Here is a 27,609-nt window from a genome sequence, read left to right as displayed (position 1 = left end):
TGAAGCAGTAAAACCATTTCTTTAATTAAGGGAAATCATGCCTTAAAATGTACACTGCAATGTTCACAGCTGTGTGTCTTCATATAGTCAATGATGTAAAGTAAAAATAAAGACAATGAGGATAAAAAAAGAGCATAGAAAGAAAATACAGGGCTGAACAACTTCCTTCACCACTTTGAGTGTTAAGAGGCATCAGAGAAACTGAAATCTCTGCGCATCTTTCTCGATAAATAAACTACATAAAAAATACAAGGCCTATTCTAATTCCTGAGAGCCCTTACATTAGAAAGTCTGTCAATATGAAAACTCATCAGTCGGCACACGTTCCTGAATAATTTCAATATTCAGAGCCAATATCATTATTATGCGCCCAGAACCACTCCTTGTACAATCTTGTAAACATTTGTTAAACTTCAAAACCATACAAAGTTCACAAAACTATTTGTATTAACATTTCAGCAGAAAAATAGACATTTACTAGGCTCGTCATCAAAACTTACAAAAAGCACAACATGTAGCATTAGCAATGATTAGAATTTTCAAGTAAAGTCCTCAGGTACTCAGAGGGTGAAAGAAGACTTTTTTCTTTGTTCTGTTTATATGGCTGCTTGGATAAGACAGACAGGTAGAGTTGTATTATACCTACAAATTGAGCTTAAAAAACATAAAGAAAATGCAATTAGCAATACATTAAAAGCTTGTTGTTTTTTTTTTTCCAGATTAACCCCTTTCTAAAACATAAACATTTGCAGAAATTAAATATATACAGTGGTAAATAGACAAAATAATGAAAAGATTTAATATAAAAGTTGCGAGGTGTAAACAATTTCCAATACCAAAACCTTACCATGAGTATGCTAAGAGGCAACATGTAAATTAGAAATAACCTGCCTTTTGATTTTATGAATCCAGGAAACCTACAGGATTGTTTAAAAAAAAAAAAGTTGTGTGAAACAAATAATGCTTATATCTTGAAGAACTTCTTATATATAAAAAAAACAACAACAAAGAGCCATATTCATAAGATATCAGAAAAACACACAAAGTTTTGCCTTTTTTATGCTGCTCCATGATTGTTCTAATAAACTGCATTGTTTTCTGTTATGCCTGCATTAAAATAGCATTGCCTAGACATACATAAAGTGCATGACCATGGTCTACTGTACTGAGCTCAGTGTTGAGAAGCAAAGAAACGACCAGCTCTTTAACCCAAATTTGCTGTGCTTCAATGAACTACAGTAAAAAAGTTTGTAACTGGCCTTAACATCATTTTAATACATATTTCTTAGCTGATGAAGGGTATAAAAGTTGATATGCTGCAGTTTTTGGAAGTTCCTTTAGATTTGTACTATTGTACGTAGGGAAACCACACTCTGTTCATTTATCCCCTAGCTCATACTGCTCCTTTCTTGATCTTTGCTGTTAAAGGTCACACATGATTGTAATGGCATATAGCAAGTGAGCAAAGCAAGATTCAAAGTGAAGGAAACTAACATACATTAGTGTGTACTTGCTTGTTTGTGAGATGAGGGTTGAAGAGGAGAAGATAAAAGAGCAGCCCCATTACGGAAAGATAGGCCTAATAAAACCGCAGACGAAAACCAACGCAGCGCAACACTTTAGCTCCAGCATCAGTAAACCGTTTCTCTGCAATGGTGATAATGCGCGAAAATGACAAACAGTGCAACATGCATGTGTCTACTACCATGCAACAAAAATACACATTTTATGGAAACTAAATCATATAGTTTCATGTTTAAATCCAAAATGATTAAAAAGTGAGGTACATCAGAAAGGGTGTCTGTATCTTTGTAATGTATCTTTGTTGTCCAATGGTTTAAATCCCTGTCTTACGAGCAAATAGGTAAGTGGCCTTTGCATTTAATTTACTAGCATGTTCAAAAGTAATTTCCCTGCATGCAATAAACTGTAATGTGCTTATTAGTAAGCCATGTTACATTCATATAAAACATTTGATATTAAGTTTAATTTGATCTTAAAATATCTGGTGTCAAATGTTTAGACATTGATGTAAAGTCTAAACAGTAAACTTGTTCCAAGGCACCCTGTCTTGGAACAAGACCATGAATTCCTTGACAATTGGATTTGCACATCAAAAACCAATATTGTAAAAAAAAAAAAAAAAAAAAAAAATGTTTTAAAATGCAAAGTATTGAATTGAAATACAAGCTGTTTGTCATAAAGGTTTAAACTGAAATAAAAACTTGGTATTGGTGTGTAAAGAAGAACAGGACCTCCCAATAGGACGATTAAAAATATGGTGCCTCCACAGGAATATCAACAATTTAGTCAAGCTTTTATTTTAAAGGTCAACTAAATTTCTTCCTATCTATTTTAAACCATGTAAAATAGTAATAATAACAATAATAATAATAATAACTCTCATTTTAATATATTTTGAATCAAAAAAATTGCACTTGTTTGTTGGTTTTTGTCGTTAAGAAGCACATCCAGTTACCAAAGGATCCATGGATTAATTCAGATTGACACTGATGTACATGTATAATAGAATATCCTTTTGAAATCTGTAGTATAATTTAGAAAACATTACATTTTCACTTCTAAAACGCATTCGATTGTAAAACTAGTTTGACATTGTGTGGCCACTGTGTTGCCAGTGGAACTGACATGTCTCCTCTCATCTTAATTTAATTAAATTACACCTTTATCTTTTTGTTCATCCTCAATTTCAACAGTCAATTCAGTAATGCACTGGTGAGATTGTTCTAAGCTACTTTCCGTTTTCTCTTACATTTAATTGAGCCTTCACGGTACATGACTATGTTGCAGCCGAACAAAGTTTAAAACTCAAAAGCTCCAAGAAAGATAATTCCATGTAAAATTAAAATGAAAAACCGGCTAAAAGCTGGCAGCTGCTCTCATAAACAATTCATTGGTTAGAAAAGAGGAAAAAAAACAAAAAAAAACTTCTTTGTTCTAAGTTACTTAAATAAGTACAAAATATGTCTTTGGCCCATACCTTCATGTGATTGTTCAACAGCTCCAATTTACAACCAGTAGCTTAAAAAGTAGTCTTTGATTGTGCTACACTTGCCTACAGTGCCACTGTTATATGCACTTTCACAGGGAAGGGATGGATAGCAGGTTAATGCTCGTCTTATTCCCAAGGCTTCCCGCTTGCTTCCGTTTTGTCCCTTTTAATGGAAAGTGTGCTCCCCTCGAACTATGTGCGAAGAGAACTCGTAGCGGTCTTTGCTTCGGTGACCACAGATGTTGCACTCCAGGGGATCCCTGTAACCGTGGCAACCCATGTGGATGGTGTACATGACGTGGTCCAGAAAGAGCAGTCGACAGTGCTCACACTGAAAGGCTCGCAGCTCGTGGCCGTCTCGAGCGAACACCCGCACCCCTTCATGGCCCACTGGCCGCTCTGTTACCACACGCATCATCCCTGCTCCCACTCCTGTCCCACTCCTGGGTGACGCATCAATAACTCGCTCACCAGAGCCCACAGCTGGACTGGCTCGTGACCTGAGGCCTGCAGGTGCGCTGGTGTTCAGGTACCCCTGCCTTTCCTGAGGGCTGCTTCGAGCCGAGTCAGCCGAGTCAACGCCGCTGTTGCTTGCTGATTCCTCCTGTGATGCCTGAGGTTGCTTGTTCTGCCGAGTTAAGGAAGTAGGGCCATTCGAAGTTGGGTGGCTGGGGAACTCTTGGGATTGGGGTGGATGTGGTGGAAGTGTTTCGCAGTTTCCTGGACGCTCTGGTTGCTGGCTAAATGGTAGAACATGGTGATAAAGGGGATTGACAATGGGAACAACCTCAGCCATAGATACAGATGGACCTGGATGGTGGAGTATTGGACGGAGGGTGTCTGATCCCAAGTACGTCATGGCATTGTTGATAGCCTGGTCCATCATGTGGGATGGTATCAATTCAGGATGATTTTCATATTTCAAGCGCATCTCATGATAGCCTATATCAGGGTAGCTGTAGCGAAGCTTTTCTCCTGCAAATAAATACATAATTTAAAATTAACTTTAACAATAACTGACACATGCAGAAGAAAAACACATAAATTAAGGGAAAGCTTTCCCATAAATGACAATCTGGAAAGCCAAACAGTTAGAAAAAATCTGAGTATGGTTTTATATTTCCTTTCTAGACCATCGAACCTGCGTTATGCTGCTATTTCACCTCTTGTTTTTCACATTTTGTGCTATATGTTGTCGTCTAATGGGGTGGAAAGCCCCATCCTTCTTCTATTGCACTGTTTAACCCCTCCAGAACAGGGATGCGGTAAGCTGTTTTCACTTGATAAGAACAATGTTATAAGTTACAGGTGTATCTAACCACAGAGTGAAAAACATTTCCTTGCCTTTGAGCCCTTTGCTTGCTCTAGCTTGCTCAATCTCTTCCTCTAATAGTGGGGCAAATAAAAAGAAAACGAAAAAAGAAAACATCTCGTATAGATAGGGCTCATAGTTGCTGTGTGTTATAAGGATATGATGCGAAACAAAAACTGGGAGGGAAAGAAATATGTATATATTAAGATTATATTGTTACTACCTTGTTTACCAACAGTGAAATTAGCTGAATAAGAATAAGACTTATTTAAATACATTGCAATAATTCTGACAAACAAAAGCTTAACTGAGTGTGCACTTAAACAACAACAATTAAAAAAACTATTTAACATCCCAATTTTAATGTTTGTATTTCAACAGTAAAAACGTCTAATGTGTCACTTCAACTACTCTTGAAGTGAAAAAAAAAAAAAAAAATGTCCTGCAAGTTGATAGCAGATAATGAAATGCAAAAAGGTTGACATTTATAAAACAGTTCCTCTAAAATAAGCACCACACACAAATCAAGCTGCTGATATCTGACCTACATACGAAATACCCACCCACAAATTTCTGAGGTGTAGTGCTCTTCCTCTTGCCAACGTTAGTGGGCAGTCTTTCAATGACAGGTGGCCGATCGAAGGCTGGCATGCTGCCGGCCTCAGCCATGCCCCCTTTTGGAACTTCACCTAAAAATTTCAGAGGGAAGGGATTAAACAGAGGGACGTTTTGAGTGTGAAATAACTAGATCACCAAATATTTAAGTATTTAGACAAAAATACACAACTATTTAACAACTTTTCTAATTTTATTTTTAAAAATCCGATTTGTTTGATGGATAAAATAATTCACAATTTAAGAAAGTTCATTTAAAAAATCTTTAATTTTCATTTTCATTTACAAACTTTTCAGCAAGTTATAATTTATATATATATATATATATATATATATATATATATATATATATATATATATATATATATATATATATATATATATATATATAATTGTTTTTTGTTTTGTTTTTCTTTTCTTTTCAACGCTCTGACTGTGGGCACTCATTTAATCATTTTAGTCATAATCAGAGCTCATGTTGTTTTGTGAGAGCAAAGTTAATGTAAAACAGGTTTTCTAACATTTTAAGGAACAGAGAAAAATAACTGAGTTCAGCATATTAAATGAACAAGTAACTGGGTTTTCAGAATTAGTATTACAAAGGACAGATTCACAACACACCTTTTTATTTAGTGCAATTCACTTTCACAATGCGCGTTTGAAAATGTATCAGCCTCTGTGTGTAAGATCAAATGCACATCTCATGTGGATTTCATTCATATATAAAAAACATGGAATATAATATAACAAATCTAATATAATAAATAACATTTTACTAAGTTCTGTTCAGCTCCTGTGTTATTTACTGGAAGTCTTGCTCTCGCTCACTCTCTCACAGCCTGAATGAATTGCAGACAAGCAGACGTGTTAAAATCCTGTGTCCTTGTATATAGTTTCTTACACATTAGTGCTTCCTCTGACTGCATTTTCAAAAGCCTCACTGATTCTGAAAATAGCCTTCCTCACTCAGCAAAAGCTGACTGAAGAAGACAGCGCTCAGAAAGGGTGCATTAACTTATTAGAAATAGAAATGAGCTTTTTCAGTTTCAAACCGGCTGGACACCAGATCAGAATAAACATCTGTCAATTCCGGTCACTAACTGTTTTCACTGTGCAACTCTAACATTTACCTGTGTAAGGGCCTGTGTTGGCACCAGGATCCAAGCTGAGGTAACTGTGGCAACGCTCTTTGTGCTCCTCCAGGGATGTCCGTTGTTTGTAACTCCGTCCACAGAAGTTGCACTTGTGTGGTTTGCCAACTAAAATCAATAGAGGTGATCAATAGGTGATCAGTAGAGAAAATATTTGTTTCAGTTACAGCTGCATAGAGAGTAGAGTCTGGAGCTGCAGCAACAAAGGTATGCGTAATAGTAATACAACTTGTGAACAGTTAGTAGTACCAACCAAGCAAAAGTAATCTTCTGAGGTCATGGAGGTTCCACTACTAGTGTGAGGATTCCACACAACTGTTGCTAGACTGAAACAGAGGCTGTGGGCGACATCAGTAGTTGCGCCATGTAGTCTCTATTTCAAAACACTTTGGTCTGTGCCACACAAAGCAAACTCCCACTGCTGTGGCAGTGCATGAGTAAACAACGGAGTTGATCACGCATCCCGTGATGGTAGGAAAGTAACTCCAAGTTAAACTGCTACGGAGGTGGAGTGTGATTCATTATACCACCTTTGTTGTATTCAGTTCAATCAAATGGAAAGATGAGGACACATTCTTGACATCTTCCTCAGTCAACCAATCTACATTGTTCTAACACATCATATTTTTAACCAGATAGGCATTAAATGGTGAGCTTACTTGAAAAACAAATGCACCATTTGCTTAAATGTTCCGTTGTAAATCCTTCTTAAAAACTCAGTACAAAAACACAGCATAAAGCGGAATCTCGTCAAGATGAAGACTGCTGAGGCAATAGTTCTGTGTCCTGTATTAGGGTACTGACTCATACAGAGAGTCAGTGAGTGAAGTAGAGGCCACATAAGTCTACTACTAAGAACCAGACACTATGATTGGCTGTAACAGACATCGCCTGGTATAGTTTTTACAGCTACTACTAGAAAATGATGTATGGGTGATCTAGTACTGTGAGAACAGAGAAACCAAGCATGTTTCAGTCTGAGACACTAAGGCAGTAACACATACACATACGCGTGCACTTGCACACACACACATGCACACGCACACACACAGACGCACACACACACACACACACACACCACATCACATATGCTTGGAGGCAGATTCACCTATTGTCATAGGAGCTTTTTATGTTAAACAGAAAGGTGTGTTTACTAAAATAAAAATATGATGTAAAGGAAGTGAGTAAGAACTGCATATTACTCTTACAGTAAATCATATTTCTGTTTTTCCCAGATAAATGTCTAGATGGTGGATTTTTTTTGTTGTAAAAATAAACCCCACTTGTTACAAAATGACAAAACCATACTATCATTGTTAGTGTTACAAACGCACATGTTTTTTGTTCTATTCCTACTTCAGCACAGAATATTCAGCACCATTACAGACAACTATAGAATCTCAGAAATTGACCACATAGTGTCACTGCAGTATTAATGTTTTAAAATAATGAGCTACTTCAATATGAAAGGTAATCACGGAAATAATTTTCTTTGCTGTGTATTACAATACTTTTTAAAAATTATTAAAGTTTTGCACATTATTCATGCTTTATTCTCAGAGTACATTTTTTTCTCATATTTATATGACCACCTACACACAACCTTGTGCAGATGTTGGAAGGATCTGAAAAACTCACATTTACCTGCTGCTTTTATTTATGCAAATGCTTTAAGCTCAGACTTACTAGGCTGATTGCATTTGACTAACACATGGGAAATTGGGGTATGTAGTTGCTAATGAAAAACTGCTTCCCTCTCAATGCATAGTGTTCTCTCTGTCTCACAACGACCTTCTTACTGTGAAAAAAGCCACCATCCAGTGTAACACCCTGTTCAGTCTTCAGTTTCCCTGCTTCACTGAATGTCACTCTCTTAACTTTTTCCTCAACCGACTACTCTGTTTTTTTCTCGCTCTCCCTCATTTTTTTTTTGGCTAAACCTGTTCTTGCTGGCTGGGAACCAAGTCAGAGCTGTCACCTTTGCAAGCCTTTAAAACTGAGCCTGGATAAAGAAAGGATCCAGGATAAATAGGAAGACTCTTATGATTAAACCTCTGGTGATATGCAAGAGTAATACCTTGTAAAATTATGTGTTACGACCAAAAATCCCAAAGTATATTATGTGAATGATCAACAATATTACAGTAGGAAAACATTTGCAGTATTTAAAATAAAAAATAATAATAAAAAAAAATCTGGAACTTAAATAAAATCCAGAGAAAAGCAAGAAACTGCCTTAAGACGTTTCCGACTAATGAATAAAGTCAACATATGTGTGAGTTAATCTTGGTTTTCACGGGTCCAGTGGCTAATTAAACAGCACCAAACATTTGATTATTCTTGGATAAAGCTGCTGATAAATTATAGCAGTGTTATGATATAAAACATTATCTCAAAACATGAATATCTCATGGTGCACTGTTGAATCCATCATGCGAAAATGGAAAGAATATAGCAAAACAGCAGATCTCTACAGGGATAGCCTTCCACCTAAACCGACAGACTGACGAGGGAACGCATTAAGCAGCCATGAGACACATGGTAGAAGAGTTGCAGAAATCCCACAGCTCAGAATCTGTGAACAAAATGGTCCCTTACGGAAGTGCAGTGCCAATACAAAAGAAAAAAACACACGCATTGTTAAAAGAAAGCCGTACGAGTTGATGGGGAAGAAGCAAGGGGCTAAATATAGGGGAATCCTGTAGAGCAGTGGTCCCCAAACTACGGCCTGCGGGCCGGATCCGGCCCACCTCCACATTTGGTCCGGCCCCCTGAACAATACCAGAGAGCATACAGATTTTTTTTTCATATACCGTATTTTCCGGACTATAAGCCGCTTATATGTGGATTTTTCTACAACCACCAGGGGGCTCTTTGGCAGGAAGTGCATCATTGGAAGTCAAAATTGGACATAAAAGAAGAAAGCGCCCATTAAAACGGAATTAGGTTTTAATAGGGAATTGAAATTTGAGAATGTTGTTGATCAGTTAAATAGCATTGAAGGGGAAAAATAAGATTTTTCGTTTTTTGGTTGTTTTTTTTTTAATAATACTGGGATCATTATGAGAATTTGAGGTATATGTTTTATTATCCAATAGATGGCAGTAGTGAAACAATAGTGGATTCAAGCTCCCACTGAAATATGAAGAAGAAGAAGAAAAAGAAGAAGAAGACGCCCATTTTCATTTAGCACATGCTAGTAGCAGACACAAAGGATCAGCACTTTTACTACAGTTACCGATCAGAAACTACCGTAATCAGTTCAGTTAAATCTAATCTTGGCAACTTTTTTTTTTCAATCGTAATAAATGTGATATTCAATTGACCTGTTATGACTCAAATGTTGGGTGTCCGCCCCCTCTGCTGCTGCTGCATCACTGTGGAAAACCTGGAGCGGCAGAGATATCTGTGGCTTATATGTGTATGTTTACTGGTTTAAAAAAAAAAAAAAGAAACTTTGGGGTTGTGGCTTATAGTCCGGTGTGACTCATAGTTCGGAAAATACGGACTATAATCCTTCCTGGATTTGTTCTGTGAAGAACCCAGAGAGGATTATTTGGTTATTATTTATTTCCTGACTTGTTCTGTGAAGAACCCAGAGAGGGTTATTTGATTGTCCTTTCTGGAAAACAATATATTTTTACATTTAGGCACTCCTACAATCGTCACATTTTTTCTGTTACAATCTGACTCCAGCCGGCCACCAGAGAAGGGAAAAGTTATGTGGCCCTCACAGGAAAAAGTTTGAGGACCCCTGCTGCAGAGGGTGCAACAGAATTGAAATTGGGGTAGAGGATAAACCTCCTGAAGACCAATGACCATGAACGTACAATCATAACTGCATTTATGGTTTTGACCAAAGCATGTTCATGTGTATGAATAGTCCAGTCAAAGCTATTTGGCAAGTAAGAGTAAGTTATCAAAAGATTAATCCCCCAAAAATGTAATAGCTTCAAAAGGTGGTTATTGACTCATTGAGGCCGAATACAAATTCAATCAACACTTTCCTGATTCTTATTTGCAAAATGCCTTTTTTTTTTCAACATCACAATAATTTGCGACTTTGTCTCGGCGTACACTCCCAGTAAAAAAAAAAAAAAAAAAGACTTTCTAGTTGGTGGTTGTAAACCAAAATGTGAGATAATTCAGAAGGCAATACTTCTGCAGGACAGTCAAACAAAATATAAAAAAATATAACATAAAAATATAAAAACTTGTATTGGCACAGACACAGAAACAAATGTCACCTCCATCTAAAAGGAGGACTTTGTATGAGTAACCCCTGTGCGGGCATCACAGGCAGAAATGACGGTATTGTTTGACCTTGATTTCAAAGGCGCAATGGAGGGGAGAACACGTCCTCCGATAGGAAAGTGGGTTACAGTTGAGAGAGACTGCTACCACTCCACATATGTTTCTCAACAGTTTCCTCTGTCTATTGAAAAGCAACTGAGAAACAGCATGTCCTTGGAACCTAACCACAAAGCAGTCACAGCGTCTATAACGTGGACATGAAAAACACAGGTCTTTAACCTGCACACGCCTGCAAGTCACACTAATATATAAGAAGAATATGTGAGGAATGCAAACAAAGACTCAAAATAAAACAGATGCTTTCTTTTTCAGAAAAAAAAAATCTGGGACAACTAATCTGATGCTCACTAAAATGATTGTACTATACATAAACAAAGACCTAAAATGTAGGGGGGAAATATTAGCATTGGTCTCTCTAAATATAAAACTACAACTTCTTCTTTTGTTTATCTCCATAGCACTTCTGGTGACACAGCAACAGTCTCTTCTAGGTAGCAGACATGGTTTGGTTAAAAAGGAGAAGCACGCTGGGTGAGAACAAAGCTTACCAGCATGAGTACGAAGATGGCCAGTGAGGGCGTCACGGCGCCGGCAAGCATAGCTGCAGAAGGGGCACTTGAAGGGTTTTTCACCTGTGTGCAGCTTAATGTGTCGCAGCAGGTTCCCCTTCTGGGTGAACGATACACCGCACTGGTTGCACTGGAAAGGCCTGTCACCTGAAGGAAGATGGTACAGGAAGTCAATACCAGACTTACTATTAGCAGATTTTACCAAGAGAGCAAAGGTCATTGTTCTACTTTAAATAGAATAATGTTCCTTATGCAAGAGCTGAAAATTTACTTTATCTATGTTACCATTAGCAACTGCTTTATTCGTCATATCTGAGAAGCTAAGCATTTCATCAGCTCCTTTGGCAATATATTTAATTTCCCAGTAAAATCTTGAAGATTTCTAAAATGAAATAAAGAGAAAAATATGTGGTGGGGAGGAGGGGGACCTTTGAACTTACAGAAAATCAAAAGTAAACGTTTTAACTCTCTTCACTGAACCCACTGGCTATAGAATTTGACTGAAGCAACAAATACCATTATGAATAGCTAATGATCCATAATGTAATCAGTACTATATTTTTTTGTCATAATTAGCTTTATACTTAACAAAACTGACCTTTATAGAACAGTGGCAAGAAAAAACCCGCTGTAGAGAAAAGTTTACACTTGTCACAAGTCATGTTGAGGAAACAGATAACTTGTTGAAGATGTTCTGGTAAGATTACACCCAAACTGGTCATTTTGACTCACAAAATGCTACGTATGGTACTACAGTACCATGGTGTGAGCAATCTTGTCTGAAGATGTTCAGAGTTGACGTGAAGCTAGATCGAGCTAAATCCACGACGGGACAGCAAGAAAAGTTGCTACAAGCTGTAAAGAACTTGAGACTTCCGGCCTTCCAGCGGGGCAATGGGCGAAAGCATAAAACCAGCGACACAATAGAATGTCTTGATCAAAGAACATTCATCCGTTACATTGACCCAGTCAAAGCCCAGATTTAAATCAAACTTAGAATCTCTGAGAAGACTTGATAAGAGATGTTCACAAATGCTCTACATCTGCCCTGAGTGAGCTTTAGAGATTTTGCAACAATGGGCAAAAAGCTCTATCTGTAGATGTGCATAGCTGATAACGAATGCCCCCCAAAACTTGCAGATGTAAGATGTTTAATGGTGAAAAAGGTTGAAAACCATGCCTGAACTTTGTTCCACTTCAAAATGAAGCGCTACGGAATAGTACATGTGCAGACTGACAACTGCTGTGGCATTAGATACGAGTGTCTTCAGCAACATGTTTTAAGGTAAATAGATTACAAATATTCACTTCACGTCATCTTCCCTAGGATACTGAAAAGCTTATTTTTTGTTATATAAAAGAAAGACAAAGTATGGAATAGAACTAAATCAAAAGTAGTTCTTGTTAATATGATTAAGATAAACTGATGCTCATATAAATATTGCCTTCTCTAACAATTGTATTATAATTCCAAACTGTATTTTAAGCATGTAGCCTAATTGCTTTATAATATGCTATAGTTAGATTAACTATAATCCTGTATTGAATCATTTTTATTGGACAAACCATCTATTACAATAACTCAGACAAAGTCCAAATTTAAATCAAACTTAGAATCTCTGACAAGACTTCATAAGAGAGAAAATAAAAGACTGTATACTCGACTTGTGGCTTAAAGACTAGAGATGTGACACAATAGAATGTCTTCTGTAATAAAGAGTGAATGGAAGTGTGTGTGTGTGTGTGTGTGTGTGTGTGTGTGTGAGCTACAGACTGCAGCCGCTGCGCATGCTTTACTGTCGAACGCTGCTCTTGATTATTAGCCAGCGATATTTTTTTGATGATGGGATTTTAATGACTCATAACTATCTGTTCATGTTAGCTGTGACTTCACAATAATGTCCATATAAAGGTCTCTTTAACTTAAGGCTTTATTAAATGGCATGGATCAGAATTTCAGAACAAAGTAAATTTAACTCAACTCTGACATATTGCCACAACTAAGTTAGCAGCAACGCTACAAAGACACTTCCAGCTGATAATTTCAAAATGAAATTGTTTCCTGTTTCATTAATTCAGAATTGCAACACTCATTTACTTACCTCTTACACTTTTCCTCACTTATTATGTCGTAATTTATACCTTACATTTAAGCATCTTTGCTGTTTGTTTAGATTTCCAAAATGGCTTCTGATATTTAAAAATATTCTCTAGCAAAAACCAAAGAGACGAGAACTGCTCAAACCCTGAATTAGAGCAATATCTAATGAAGGAGTGAACAATATAAAGACAGCCGTAAGCTGGTGTTAACTGACTCATGACAAACACAAAAAGCACTTTGTTTTGATTCATTCAGAAATTTGTCATTAACATGTTTTAGTTTTCTTAGAGCAAAAATGCCTATTTTTGCATTTAACAGGGTAAACGTTACACATGTATTTGACGAAACTGTTTGGCGTGGTCAGTTTTGTGCTAGCTGTAAATCTTTTGATCTCAAGCCAGTTGGAAAAAGAGAAATCTGATTTAAGTGCGATGACAACCAGAGGAGTCATGGCGTCAGTTGGAAACAGGTTGCGGAAGATTCCAAGGATATTTTTTTTTTCCTTGCTAATCATTTCAAAGCAAAACTGTTGTGTTCAGAAAAAAAAAAAAAAAAGAAGAAAGAAAGAAAGAAAGAAAACTCCACCCACTGGCGAGGAACAATAAAGATATAAAAAAGAAAAGGCATATGACTCACTGTCACAAATCTCCTGCCGAAACCTAAAATTTGTTTTATAAAAACATCTGAATCATACCACACATCCGTATATGCAAATGCTCTAATTACATTTAGAAATAATGCATACCATTCTGTTGTCGAATCCCTGCGTCTGATGGTGCATTTGGTCCAGACCCGTCTTGTCCATTGTGTGGACTGCTCGTCGCAGATTCCTCCGGTGTTGCTCCTTCATCTCCTGGGTGACCCATTTCTTCAGGTGCTGTGCTGCTGTTGTCACCATCTTCCACCAGATCTTCCTCTTGCTTTATAGCCACTTCTGTAAAAGTTAAAATATGTGATTCTCTTGACCTGCTGAGTCTGTAATATGATGTGATCATGCAATTATTGCAAGAATCATTTACGTTATCTCACAAATTGGCCTCTTTTTATTGCATGAACATATAACATCATAAGGAGTTCCTTCCGTAGTTCAAGGACCTCTGAATGGCCAAAAATGGAGAACTGGTCTAAGAACAAGTCTAATGGTTTAACGTTTTTGTGCTGATGTGAAAAAACAAATGTAATAATATAACAGTAAATGTTTGAGGGGCCATAATAATATTGTAATGTGCAGTAATGTACAGAATAGGATGATCTGATACCAAGAATGGAGAAGACTGAGACAAAAAAGAGAAAAAGAAAACAGGATGGTCTGGTTTCAAGCTGTCCCTGGGGAGAAAAGGAGTGTCAGAGGCACATTGCTGGCTGCTGCTGACTACCAATGGGAGATACAATGGAAGACAAGGGCAAAAGATTGTGCAATACAGAGAGTACTTGTGCGCAAATGTGCGTGTGCAAAAATTTGTTCCAGTTTTGGGCTATTGCAGCTTACATTAATTGATATTTCTGAACAATACCAAAAGAACATACAGCTGTGTCTAGATTTATTTATTATTCCTACATTAGTTTTTTGTTGTTTTTCTTTTTGAGCCCTCTATAATTAGGAACAATGTCCAGACAGAAAAATGTTTTTTTGAGCACAACCTGCCACAAATCACTGATCAGAAAATTTCAAGTTGAGTTAATGCAGGAGGTCAAGTACAAAAAATTGCCAGATTCCAGTCATGACTCAAAGATATGAACAGATCTGACATTCTTATTTTGCTTGATCCTCCATTATCATCCTCATAAATAAACTGATAAAATCATACAACAGTTTTTTGTTGTTGTTTTTTTCCCGGAATATTACATTTGGCTCCTGTTCATTGCTTTGATTCAGTTTCACAGTGGTAAAAACATTCCTGTAGAGTCATTTTTAGTTTTGACCTATTGATTTTAGTATTTGTGAAAAACTTTGGAGCCAAAAGTGATTCTCCCAGTATTACATAACTTGATGATCTGTCTCATCAAGTAGACTTGACTTTATTCCCATACACAAAGTTCCCATGTTCTTGTGTAACTGAATATTTAGTGGGGTTTTTTTTTAAGTCAGCACTACAAGCGTTGTCTGTTTTAAAATATGAAATGAACCCTATGTTTGGACAAGAAAAAAACAAAAAAAACCTCAAGCACACTCCAACCGCACCTTACTGATCCTGACAATCCTGTTTTGGGATTTTTACAGGGGAAATAATCTCAGTGAGAATCTGTGTAGCTGTTGTTTCATTAAATCCTTCCATTTGGCTGCTTTCATCAACCGACCTCTCAGTCTGTGAAGAAAAATCCTGACAACTTTGTGCTTAGCAGAAGAAATGTACAAACTAGGGGATTCTATTTTTAAAGACTGTGGAAATTTGTTTCATTAAGAAGTAATATCCTCCAAGCTTTAACTGTATGTTTCACTTATCCCAGTGCCCAAGTTGAAACTGAGCCTCGTCTTTGACAGCTGTATCCTGGCAACACGGACGAGACCTAAACGTCCTTGCTACTCAGCTCTGTGTGTCTACATCCGTTTTTCCATTGTGGGAGACTGGAATGTACAGAGCAGTCAGGAGAAGAAATTATTTTTGATTTCATCAGATGTGACAAAATAAATAAGTAAATGAATATACATTTGACTACTTCTTTTAGTTACAATATTGTATTGTTGATGCTTTACATGAGTTTCTAATAATTTATCTGTAAAGAACAGGAAGGGTGATCATTATTGATTGAGTGGTTGACTGACAGCATCAAAACATTATGAATAAAGAAGACATTCTGTCACCATTGCCATCCAATCTGTCATCCACCCTAAAGGCTGTAATTTTACTCTTCTACTCATCCATTGTAAATGGAGGACAGAATATATAATCATCATAGAGGCTCCGTTTAAGCTTGCAAGTTTGGCACTGAGTCTTTTTTTTTTTATGTTATCTATTTCTGATTGTGTGTATAATGTTTTCTACCAAAACTTCAAATGTCAAAACATGCTAGGCAGCATTAAAAATAACAAAAACACAGTTTCTCCCTGGGGAATCCTTATTCCAGCTAGCCTCCACCCCTCTTAAAGACTTGTGGGAAAAGTTTCTGTTACATTTCTACAGTTGGTTAATTTTACTTTGTTTCCCCTTTCTTTAATTTGCTTGTTCACGGTGACATTGCTAGAGATAATCTAGGTTTTTTGGTCAGTACACTAACGGGAACCGTGTGACACTCTGGACTATATTTTACACTCAGGTTCAGTATGGTATACTTTTGCACAAAACTTGTTTTCATTAAGCCTATTATATCTATGCTAAATTGTCAATATGATGTAATGTAATTGTTTCCATTTTACAGTTCATTATCTGAGATAATATGAATAATGGCACATTTTTGTTCTGTGAAGTTTTGTGCAACACCATTTGGTGCAATCCTTTATGTTTGTCTTACATTTTATTTGAATTAAAAAGCCTAGCCCACTGTTTAGATATTTTTCTTTTTATAACTTCAATATTATTGAGAAGTTAATTTATTTCTGCATTTACCTCGCCAACAGAAATTAATCTTACAGATAATTACACAGATTGAAGTTTTCCTTTTTGCTATGTTATTTTCTGCTTACATCTAATGAAAGCATGACATTTAACTTCTTCGAATATTAGAATTTTACATCATACATTATCATTCTAGTGGGCTGGATGAACAAATTACTGAAATAAATAAAAAATATGTAAAAGCATACATACTTTTATTTTACATTTTGTCACATTAAAATCACAAACTTAATGTATTTTATGCATAGATTTAAGTAAAATAAAAATCTGAAAACTAAGCCCCCCTTACTCTCATACTCTTGAATAAAATCCAGTGAAGCCAACAGCATCCAAGGTAATACAAGGTAAACAGCAACACATTTGTTTAATCTGGCAGCTATTTTGGCTTTTTTCTTTTTTCCCAATGTTGATATTTGTGAAAATAACGCCAGGCTAATTTCTGAATATCTAGTCAGCAGTATTAGGGCTACATATCAAAAACAACAACAGTAATGTCAATAAGCACAATGCATTTGGGTTGTGGAGTGGCTCTGGAAGAATGTAGCACTATTATGTATATATATTTACTAACCATTGGGGGAATTAGGACCCTGGGGATGTACTGGTACATTAGGTGGTGACATATCCACCACTATTCTTGAGTCCTCCTTGCCGGAAGAGCATTGGCCGTTACCTGGGAAACAAAGAGAAAGCAATCTTTACCAAGCATTGAAACAAGGCACACGTTTAAAAAAAAAAGAAGGAAAAGAAACATCAGCGCTTTGTGGAAAAAAAAAATCCATGTTATATGTTAAAGTAAGAATTCAGGGTCTTGAAAAAGGCCTGGATTATTATGAAACACTTACATTTTGAGTCCATAGAAGCTCAAAATACAGTTTTTTAAAGGATGGGAGTTTTATACACTGTTACCTAAACAATTCCAATTCATTTGTTACTGTGAAAACAATTCAACTGATAATGCAATCAAGTAAAGTGACTACGTAATAATGTGTTAGGGAGCACATTCTCCTATACACTGGCAGAGTCCTTGTAAAACTTCTCTATTTGTCTAAAATTGCTTATTCTTACCAGATCTGCCTCAGAGTCTATGTGGCACACCAGCGTACATAAGTATACTGTTTTTATGCAACAATACAGTCCTGATGTCCATCAAATGCAGATCAGATTGCATCCTCTCAGCAGTCTGTGCAGAACCCTGGCTATGGATAGCCCAGTGTCCACTCAGAGGGAGAGCACACCAATCCCTTATCCCCTTACACCCCGGCCCCGTCAGGGTCACTTGAACAATGCAGTGGCAAGAGGTGAACACTATCTCTGACCCAGGTGTCAAATCCCAAAGGAAACATGGTTAGCCCATCAGTTTTTAGACCTGTCTAAGCAGACAGCACTAAGCAATAGTAAACACAAGAAAAAAAGAAAAAAGAAAGTGAAATACAGGAGCCAGTGTTGCTTCTGAAAGGGTTCCTTGCAATGCCTTATTGGTCTATTCTGAAATTATTCATTTCATAAGAACAAAAAGAATCTGCTCTAAGTTATCTCTAGTAATGGCCAGTCATATTTACTGTCATCGTCTTTTGTGGTCTTGGTGCACTCTAACAACAGCCTCACTGAGTGGGGCATACTGGGAGACGTTGTCCATGATACAATCCCTCAGCCTTAGCTCGGGTTGCACAGTTCGGGGTTGGAGGAAATCTCAGGTGACCAACCCTGGCTATCCCTTGGCAATGCTGTCCTCGAGTGGCCCAGATTTGTCAAGATGGATTTTCCATTAGCTTTTGGTAACAGATGCTGACAGATGCTCATAGCAATGGCTTGGCAGGCTAAGGTCTATAGTAACAGCTTTGAGATGTTAGAGTTCAGGATGGAAAATAAAAATCAGTTTTATTTTCACTACACAACTAAAGGAACATGTTAAGAGTCAAATCCATAACTTTTACTTGCTTGGGTAGACACAGCTGCATGATCATTTAATTTATATGGTGTTGTGAATGATAGCACCACCCATTTTGGATATTCTTCTTTTTTGAGCTACACTTACATTTTTTTAATTATTAAATAAGTTTTGACAGCAAGACAAAAATACAAAATGCAGTATTTAAATAATATTTTGTTTATTACGGAAAAAGATATCACAACCAACCTGGTTATATGTAGAGAAGTAATTGCCCCAAAAACCTAAAAAATGGTTGTTTCACCCCTGTGGGCAGCATCTGCCACTGACATTTACAATAAATAGCAGTGAAACTTTTACAGTACTAAAGAGGAATTGAGGACCACTTCCTTAGCAGAATTACTTTAATTCAGCCACAGTTCACGATCATGAATGTTCACAGGCAATGTGAGCATTCCAAAGCACACCAGCATCATCAATCTGATGCTGGTCAATCATCAGACAAAATGCTTTAAAGCTTAAGGTGACATAATTATAGACCTCCTTCAAGATTTTTTTTTTTCTTCGCAGAATTCATTCTTTCATCAGCTGCAACAAGTTGTGCAGGTCCTGAAACAGCAAAGTCTTTCCAGACTAGTAAATGCCAATGTTTAATTTCTGCAGATTGGAAGAAATTAAACATTGGCATGCCATCAGAGAAGTTCTGCACAGGTGATTTCTTAATTTTCCAGGTCTTGCAAGGAATCACGTCTTGATAAAGTTTTTGAAATTGAACTAAAAAAGAGTTAATAACTGTGATTATATTTCCGTAAAGACTTAGGTTTTTCCCTTGTTAAAAAGGAATAATTTGAAAAATCCTTATTGAATCTACTCAGTTTGTTTTTCTGATATTAAATTTTGATCATTTAAATCAATACGTCATCAAATCAGAAGAAATCTCTAAGCGGAACGGTACGTGGTCACAGCACTGTAAAAGCTTTATCTGCTTCACTGTCTGAAGATAAAATGGGATTAAAAAAATTAACAGCCCACAAGCTTAGGGTTTCATGGACTGACTCAAAAAGTTGCGTTGGTGTCCTGCATTTGCTGAGTCAAACCAAAATGAACCATAAGATCAGAATAACAAAGAGATAAGGCTTGCCGGGGAAAAGGTTATTTGAGTAATGCACTAAATTTGGACGATTTTATGTGCAAACGGAAAGGAAACATTGTATACAAGCGAAACCTGTAGGTGTAATTTTTGCTGACTTCATTACTGACACCAAATAGTAAGTCCAGTCATCCTTTCAGAAACCTAGGAAGAGCAAAGACATTTACTTCTTTTCAAAATCATGCATCTGTACAAGTGTGTCTATGAAGCATAGGTGCCTTTTGGAAATATGTCGCTCTATATCTGCTCAGAAGATGTTAGGAAAATGGCTCAAAACCACAAACAACATATCAACAAGTACACCATCTGATTCTTTTCCATAACAACAAGGGCATCCGATTTGATGAAACGCAGCAGTTGTTTTGCTCTTTTTGGGACAAACTGAATCTGTGTATGAGACTAGACTAGACCTAGAAACCTCCTACTGTTCACCTTAAAATGTAACCTATTATTAAAGAGGTCATGTCATGATTTTAGGGTATTTCCCCTTTTCACTGTTTCATATATAGATTGTGCACCTGTAAAAGACAAGCAACCATGAAACCCAAAGTCCACATCAAAGGGGATTGATATATATTTTTTAACATCAAATTCTAAACTTTTCAGGTGCCAATCCACATATCTATTGGTAAACACTGATTTTAAATGTATCTTTCACATTAGTAGCTTGGTTATTGTTTTGTATTTTTATTTTTGTTATTGAAATGTAATATCTGATGATGATCTCAAAACCTCACACTTGATTCCAAAAGCAATGGAACTTAGCAGCATGAAAACTACTGTTAAAGTTTTGCTTCATAAGCCACATTTTCATTTGTCAAAAAAAAAAAAAACTATTAATATTCTTTGTTTATATATGAATGTGTGTCAAATGATTAAAGGATCTAATGAATTACAAAAAAAAGAAAAGAAAGTAAATTAATTTCTCCAAAACACAGTTAAAAGTGTGAGTAATTCCCACGGGTAATAGGAATTGCAAAAAAAAAAGCGAACGGAATCAACACGTGAGACGATGAAACAAACGAGGTAACAGAATGATTCTGTGTGAGTGTGTGAAAGTGTAGTGCGAGAGTAGAAGTGCAAAAAAAACGGAGGCATGACTTTCAGGAAGAGTATTAGAACAAGGACTGATTAAAGAGAAGAGAAAATGATTAAATAATAAAGGCCTTTTGGACTCTCAAGAATTGGTTATTCAGCAGATTTATAAAGAAACAGGTTTTAACTGCACTAGTTATAATTTGAACAAAGTACAATATTATAAGTCAGCTACAGCCCGTTCATGTAATAGCAATCTTTACACTTGTTTTTTTTTTTCTTCTTCCTTTTATCTTTATGCACATCTTCTACACGTCTATAAGGCCATCAGAAATTGAAACCAAAAATGATGAGTCCCATATCTAAATATTCACTGTCTGGTTGCATGTCTCATACCGCTACTCTGACTCATAGATAATGTTACCATCACTTACATAAAGATCAAGTAAACATACAAATTTCCACTCTGTTGACCTTGCGTGAGTTTGATTCGATTCTTGATCTCCAAACATGACATGTCACAGTGTGGTAGGACGTATCTTCCAGTCAACTGTAAACCTGACAATGTCTTCAGGTTTACAGTTGACTGTAAACCTGGTTCTGTACTGTACAATATGTCTTACTGTTGTGCAAATTAACATTTTTCCTACTTTTCAGCAAAACACAATTGAACACAGAATCAGGACACATGTGTTTCTTCCAATTTAAAATCCCATATGTCAAATTTCCTTTATGTTTTCTCTTTCGTATCTTGCTGTGGATGTGTAGGTAAACAGTAAGGTGGGCCGGTCTGCCTTACAGTGTCAGGGAAATTTTGCTCTACAAAGTGGGAAAATCAAATGTTCCTACTGTTCAACATTAGAGCTTTCTGATTTAGGGCCTCTTATGCCTAATCTGATTCAGGTAAAAAATTGGACAGGCACCAAGAAACTCCTAAAAGGGTCTAACTATCGTTTAAATCATGGATGTAAGATATTCCTTTTCTGTGTTTCACAGTCGTTAAAAGTCCTAATGCTGTGAAGTACGTTCCTGGCTGCATGACATTTCCTTTACACTTTAAAGTCATAGATTGTCTTCCTTTTTTGAAAACAAGTGAATATTTTCAGCTTATAGGTTCAACCACAAGTTTTTGTTGCATTAAAACAATTGGTCATTTTACTTAATATTCATGAAAACATAACTGGACCATCAGAATCTTCATGGATTGCTGTTTTAATTACTTTTTCCGCTGTTGGTTCCGTATGCACATCAATAAAAGAATGCAGACAGCAGGCAGTGTCAGATGTAAAGCCAAAAATTGTTAAATTATTTTTAATTATTACATTTATTATTATTGCATTAAAATCACACAATGTTGAATCCACCAGAGCACAGGGTTTGCACTGCGCCCCCAAACAGGGGTACCAGTTGATCAATATTGTCAGTTGTCGGTTTGTAAGTTTGTGACTTTGGTGTGCTCTTTTTTATTACGTATTATAATTTTCACATCTGTGGTCAATATAGATTATTTTGTCATTATACTGTAATGAAATTATATGTCTATCCTGCACATCTATATGGTTATTCAATGAGGAATAGTGGCAAAATAAGTCCAAAATACACAATAAACCTTGGTAATGTTTGAGGTCAATGTAAAGATATAGATGCAATAACTAAACATTTTTGAGACTGTCTACTTTCTTCCCCTTTGTTTCCATAGCTAATACCTAAGAGAGATTTAGTTACAATAAAACACTTGACCTGTGTCGAAGACATCAACCTTGAAAAGTTAACATATAGCTCGTTGAATTTAATATAGAACTGAAAAAAATCTCTATGTCTAAAGGTATTAGTGATGTAAAATAAAATGTCACGTTTGACATATTACGTTCTATAAGGAAAGGCAGTGTACTACTGTGTACTGAGAATCTAAAATACTGGGCTCCTTATGAAAGTATGCTACAATCCACCATCATGCTAACTGCTACATGTTCCATGTTTAGCAATCAACCCACAGATGGATGAAAAAAGGAAGAGGCTCCTTTTCTCCTTCCACCTCCACTGGCCCGCCTGCCAAGTGTTCCTACAAACACAAACCCCCAATGGAGACCCAAAAGTCTCCACTGATGTCATCAACAAGATGCTACCTGCTTTTTGAAAAACGCACACCAAAGCAAAAATCAAGGAGGGGGGGAGAGAAATTCAGAGACCTACCCAAAGGAAACCAACAAAAGGCAATGGAGTACCACAAAGCGCATATCCAGCATCTGCTGCATTCAACAGGATGTGCTAATGCATCATTTTCTCTACCTTTAGGGCTGAACAGGAAAAAGCCTGCACTTAGGGGAAAATCCCTTAAAATGTTTGTCGTGTTGTGATTACAAATATATTTTGTTCTTATTTTCAAATCAGCACTGAATCAGAATAACCTACATAATGGATAATAGACATTTGAATGGATTCATGCATAATGTTTGCATGTTTAACGTGTTTTGGAAATGATTTACGGACTTACTAGTAGAATAGTCTTCAGAAGTTTCCATTTCCATTTCTTCAGAGGTTCTGTAAGACATAAAATAAACAGTTAAATATTTTATCATTTTTACAAAAATGCTATTGCTACTTTATGTAAGAATGCAAAACGATTTTAGAATACAAATCTCGCATACAAAAATCATGCATATGCACTTTTTAAAAATCTAATTTATAGGTCAATTCAGTTTGTTTATAAAGTTCCAATTCACGAGAAAGGTAATCTCAAAGGGCATTACAAAATTAACAGCCTCGACTCATTTTCAGAAATATATAATTAAATCAATCCAACACAATCCAAACACTTACATTCTGGTCCAATCCTATTTACAGTGCAATGCTGCAAATTTTGCAGTAACAGACGTATCAATTCCACTAATCTCAAGTGTAAATGAACAGCAGGAGGTTTGTTCATTTCTTGCGGTAGAGAAGCGATAATGCACGTTAACAAATGGAGTATCGTCTGAACTACATTAAACTTGGGGAAAAAAACAAACAAACATTTTATTTCTTGTTTGTTACTCAGGCATGTGTCCTTAGTTAAATTATTGGTTTGACCATATGACGGTTTCTGTAAATTTCCATGAATGCACACAGAAAGTGTCATCTGATCCAATTCTGGGATTAAATTGCAGATGAAGATGCATTCAACTTTACAAATATGGGTAACTGATGAGTAACTGGTTGTTACTCATCAGTTACAACAATTAATGTCGTTTTTCTAAGTAAAATGGAATTCTTAAATAGCAACAGGTGAAGGAAAGTCATAAAATCTTTTGAGTTTAACTTTACATTGCTGTCAACAGCAGTAACACAATTATTAAAAAAATGAGAAATTCAGCTGTTTTGAAGAAGGCCCTTCTGTACTTAATTACTTAATTACAAGTTTTACAAATAAATTACTCCAAACATCATTTGTAGAATTTATTATGAAAATCTGTTTATACATCATTAGACTCACAAAAATGCTATTGCTTTTTAGTAATAAACTGTAACATTTAAAGTTAAAGAAATGCACTAATCCCTCAGCTCTTACAGTAAGGAAACCAGGCGAATGTGTTGAAAAGAATTTCCTCACACAGGCATCATAAGAAAGTTGTGTTTCTTAATTATAGTTTTTCTGGCCTCCATAACCAATTTGTATTATATCTCAGCATTACTACTGGCTTCCCTGAAGGGCATAAAAACTTAACCCTTTATTAATTAGAAGAACACAACATGACGACATCTAAGTCAGGACTGAATGATTCACGACTTACACATTTTCTCACTTTTCTAGTAGCAATCTTATGTTTGACACAGATGAACCATTTGTCATTTTTCTCATAGTTTGAGCGAGTTTCACATAAAGAGCGACGCTGTATAGTGAAAGCACCAATTTAGCAAAGAAACAGTTTCAGAATCGCTGTATTTCTGTACATGAAACGCTTACATGACAGGAAAACTGAAAGTTTAAAACAGAAGCATGCAATAAATAATAAAGAGTTGGGTTCACAGGGATACGTTCAAGTAAGTGGCTCCACTATGTACACACACACACACACACACACAAAAAAAAGTAATTCAGAAAAGGACAGAGGGAGGGGTGGTGGTATGTTGTCTCCACCTCCCTACAAATGAATAAAAATAACAAGAAATTTTAAAAGTTCAACTTTACCTAATTTATCCAGGGAGGTTTCAGGAAGATACAGAAACTTTTTTCCTCCAGATCAACATGTAACCATCCGATAAGACAACAGCTCTAATGCTCAAGCTCAGAGAGGCAGCGAAAAGTTCAAGAGGTGCAACATCTGCAGTCTCCTACAGGTGACTGTCGCTGTGTGAGAGCCTCTAAAGTGCGTCCCCCCTCCTCCCTGTCGAGTTTTTCCACTTTAAAAGCGACACCAACGCCGTCTTATCGACATGCACATTCAACTCAGCTCGAACTTCAGCAGATCGTTAAAAAAAAAAATAAAAAATGTGACGCGGCTTATAGCCGAACGGTTACATGGCGAACGTTCACAGCAAGAACAAAGAAAAGGGAAGACTCAACAAGTTGGTAAAGGGAGCGAAAGAGAGAGGGATGGATCAAACTGGATCCACCGGTTCCTAAGGAATTAGCCATAGCGACAGGGAGCAGCCAAGCTATTTTCAACAACCGAGGCACTGGAAATCCGTGGGCAGGCAACGCTGAAAAGCTGCTGTGGAGATGTGACTCAAGGTCGAACCGGTAGAGTCGCAAGCATTTTAATTGCTCCTGAAGAGAGAATGTGATGTGGCCTAATGGCAGTAGGCTATAACTCGTGGACATCACTTTTGAAAACGTCAGAGTCACAAAGCAACTAACTTCCCCATCACACAGCGATACAAATGATTTAACTTTCCTTTCTCTAATTGAAGACTACGGGCCTATGCCACTTACAGTTTCCTTGTGTGAATGGTGCTTATCGACAGCCAATCACAATCGACAATTTTATCAACAGGAAAAAAATAAATACAAATCATGAAGCATAGCCATTGCTGAACGATGTTTAAGCATAAATAGTAAGGACAGAATTTGTTTACCTGAAGAAAAGCTCTTTAGCTACCAGCAGCGTATAAGGCCACTTTTGTTGCCATAGAGGTAACGCGTGTTTCTCCTGTTATTTTTTTCTTTCTTTCTTTCTGTCTGTGATTCCTGCATGACTTGGGAGCTGACTGACAGCTGCAGTTCAACAGGTTATCCGATCACCGCTGTCTTACAGCAGAGCCAGTCGTCTGCTTTTCCATTCATCACACAGACGCTCCTTGTCTGCCTTTTTTTGCTGCAGACATGCGCCGCCAGCAGCTCTCAAGCGTCTGTGGCCAATAATACAGTCGCGAGATAGACGCTGAATGGACAGGCGAGTACATACTCCGTTTAAAGCAGGAAACCGATACGCGCTCCTAATTGTCTCTAGCTTTGTTTGTTTGGGTTTTTTTTTTTTTTGTTTTGTTTTATTAAATTACCTTAAATAGGAAGGACTTTTTTTAATATCCCCGTGGACTTGCACTCTGATCCACAATGACAGTCTAAAATAGAATTGACTCTTGTCCGATATTCACCATGCCGCCCGGACTGAGAGGTAGTTGGTTCCGCAGCAGCAGCGGCGGCGGCAGCAGCAGCAGCAGCAGCAAAAGCAACAGTTGTTAAATCCACCACTTCCTCCTCCATCTCCTCGCTCGGTGGCCGCACGCGTTGCTATTCTGGGATGTTGGTCTAACACATAGAAACGGATCACACCGTGTGGACAGTCTGCCTCTTCGCTCTTCTCGCCAGTCGATCAGGTTACAAGTGCTCTCTCCCTTTTTTTTTTTTTTTTTTTTTTTTTTTTTTTCAGTTTGTTATTGTCCACAAAATGATGCTTTCTGCTTTAATGTCCCCCAGCAGCCGATGTTTTGATGTTAAAGTATTTTATTAAGAAATACTGACAAACAAAAAACATAATAAATACATAAATAAATAGGCGAACATCGTCTGAAAACTGATCATGTAGGTGATAGATATGCATTGGTCAATTTTATTTAATTTTTTCTATATATTGAATCCGTAAATAGTCGAATGTCTTCTGATCTCAGTTCTGCTATCAGGTTTAAGAACTAACCAATGTTACGCATCTTTTTTATCACTCAAGGTGTGAGCCAACTCTTTGAAGAAAGAATATTATTGATTAAAACATATGTTCCACCTTACAAAATTCCCCCTACTTTTTTTCTCTGTTTTTCATCACATCCAACCTAATTGTGTTCAGACGATTGCTGATTACTGCCAGACCTGTCGCTTAAATGAAATCTGTCAATGAATAGGGGGTCAGTAAAATAACATTTTGATGCCTGGAAATAAAAAGTTACTGACATCTGTTAGTCTAGAAAGGAGTTTGGGAATGCCACCAATCGAAAGGGATGTTTTTACGGCCTGTCCCAGAAATTGATGGCAGATCAAAAATGTCACAAGAACACACTAATGAATCTTTCAGAGGGTCTTTAAAGAACCCAAGACAACATGTCAAGCACTGCAGGTCTTACTATATTTGTGATTCCACAAGACAGAGAGATGAGGCAAAAATGGCATCCACAGGAAATTTCCAATTAAAAAACTACTGTTGACCAAGAAGGGTACAAAGGACACTCGCTTTTTTTTTTTTTTTTTTTTTTTCAAAACAAGTTTGATTCTCCTCAAGACCTAAAGAAAAATCTATTGTAACCCAATGAGACAGAGGGATGAATATATATATATGTTTTGGAATAATTGTTTCCTCTCAGCACTTAAGAAAAAGAATAACATAACAGTAGTCAAACAATAAGGGTGGTGTTGTTTTGGAAGACATGTTTCGTCTTAGTACTTAAAAAAAAGAATAACATAACAGCAGTCAAACATAAGGGTGGTGTTATGGTC

The 27,609-nt window shown here is 36.7% G+C and overlaps 1 protein-coding gene across 3 annotated transcripts; it reads right to left on the bottom strand.

Moving 5' to 3' along the window:
* ikzf2 (IKAROS family zinc finger 2) lies at positions 1-26,617 on the bottom strand. Of its 3 annotated transcripts, none has more exons than XM_008403855.3 (8): positions 26,184-26,617; positions 23,200-23,246; positions 17,201-17,302; positions 13,821-14,009; positions 10,954-11,121; positions 6,071-6,199; positions 4,889-5,014; positions 1-3,988 (listed from the first exon to the last, which is right to left on the bottom strand). In XM_008403855.3, the coding sequence occupies exons 2-8, from the start codon at positions 23,231-23,233 to the stop codon at positions 3,180-3,182; spliced, it is 1,557 nt and encodes a 518-aa protein (XP_008402077.1). In that variant the 5' UTR covers positions 23,234-23,246; positions 26,184-26,617; the 3' UTR covers positions 1-3,179. The 3 variants fall into 3 exon arrangements, with proteins under 3 accessions (XP_008402077.1, XP_008402070.1, XP_008402067.1); XM_008403848.3 differs by lacking the exon at positions 26,184-26,617 and adding an exon at positions 25,761-26,122; XM_008403845.3 differs by lacking the exon at positions 26,184-26,617 and adding an exon at positions 24,874-25,751.
* Between the last annotated feature and the right edge of the window lie 992 nt (positions 26,618-27,609).

This window comes from Poecilia reticulata, chromosome 2, assembly GCF_904066995.2.
Source record: "Poecilia reticulata chromosome 2, P_reticulata-male-v2, whole genome shotgun sequence".
In the NCBI taxonomy this organism is placed as follows: Eukaryota; Metazoa; Chordata; class Actinopteri; order Cyprinodontiformes; family Poeciliidae; genus Poecilia; species Poecilia reticulata.
This window is presented reverse-complemented; position numbering and strand designations above follow the sequence as displayed.

Excerpts from the sequence above, each read along its gene's own strand:
- ikzf2 (XM_008403855.3), bottom strand. The coding sequence starts at position 23,233 with ATGGAAATGGAAACTTCTGAAGACTATTCTACTA. Across the intron at positions 14,010-17,200 it reads GGGTCCTAATTCCCCCAATG|AAGTGGCTATAAAGCAAGAG; the intron begins GTTAGTAAATAT and ends TAACTTTTACAG. Across the intron at positions 5,015-6,070 it reads CAACACAGGCCCTTACACAG|GTGAAGTTCCAAAAGGGGGC; the intron begins GTAAATGTTAGA and ends TGAAATTTTTAG.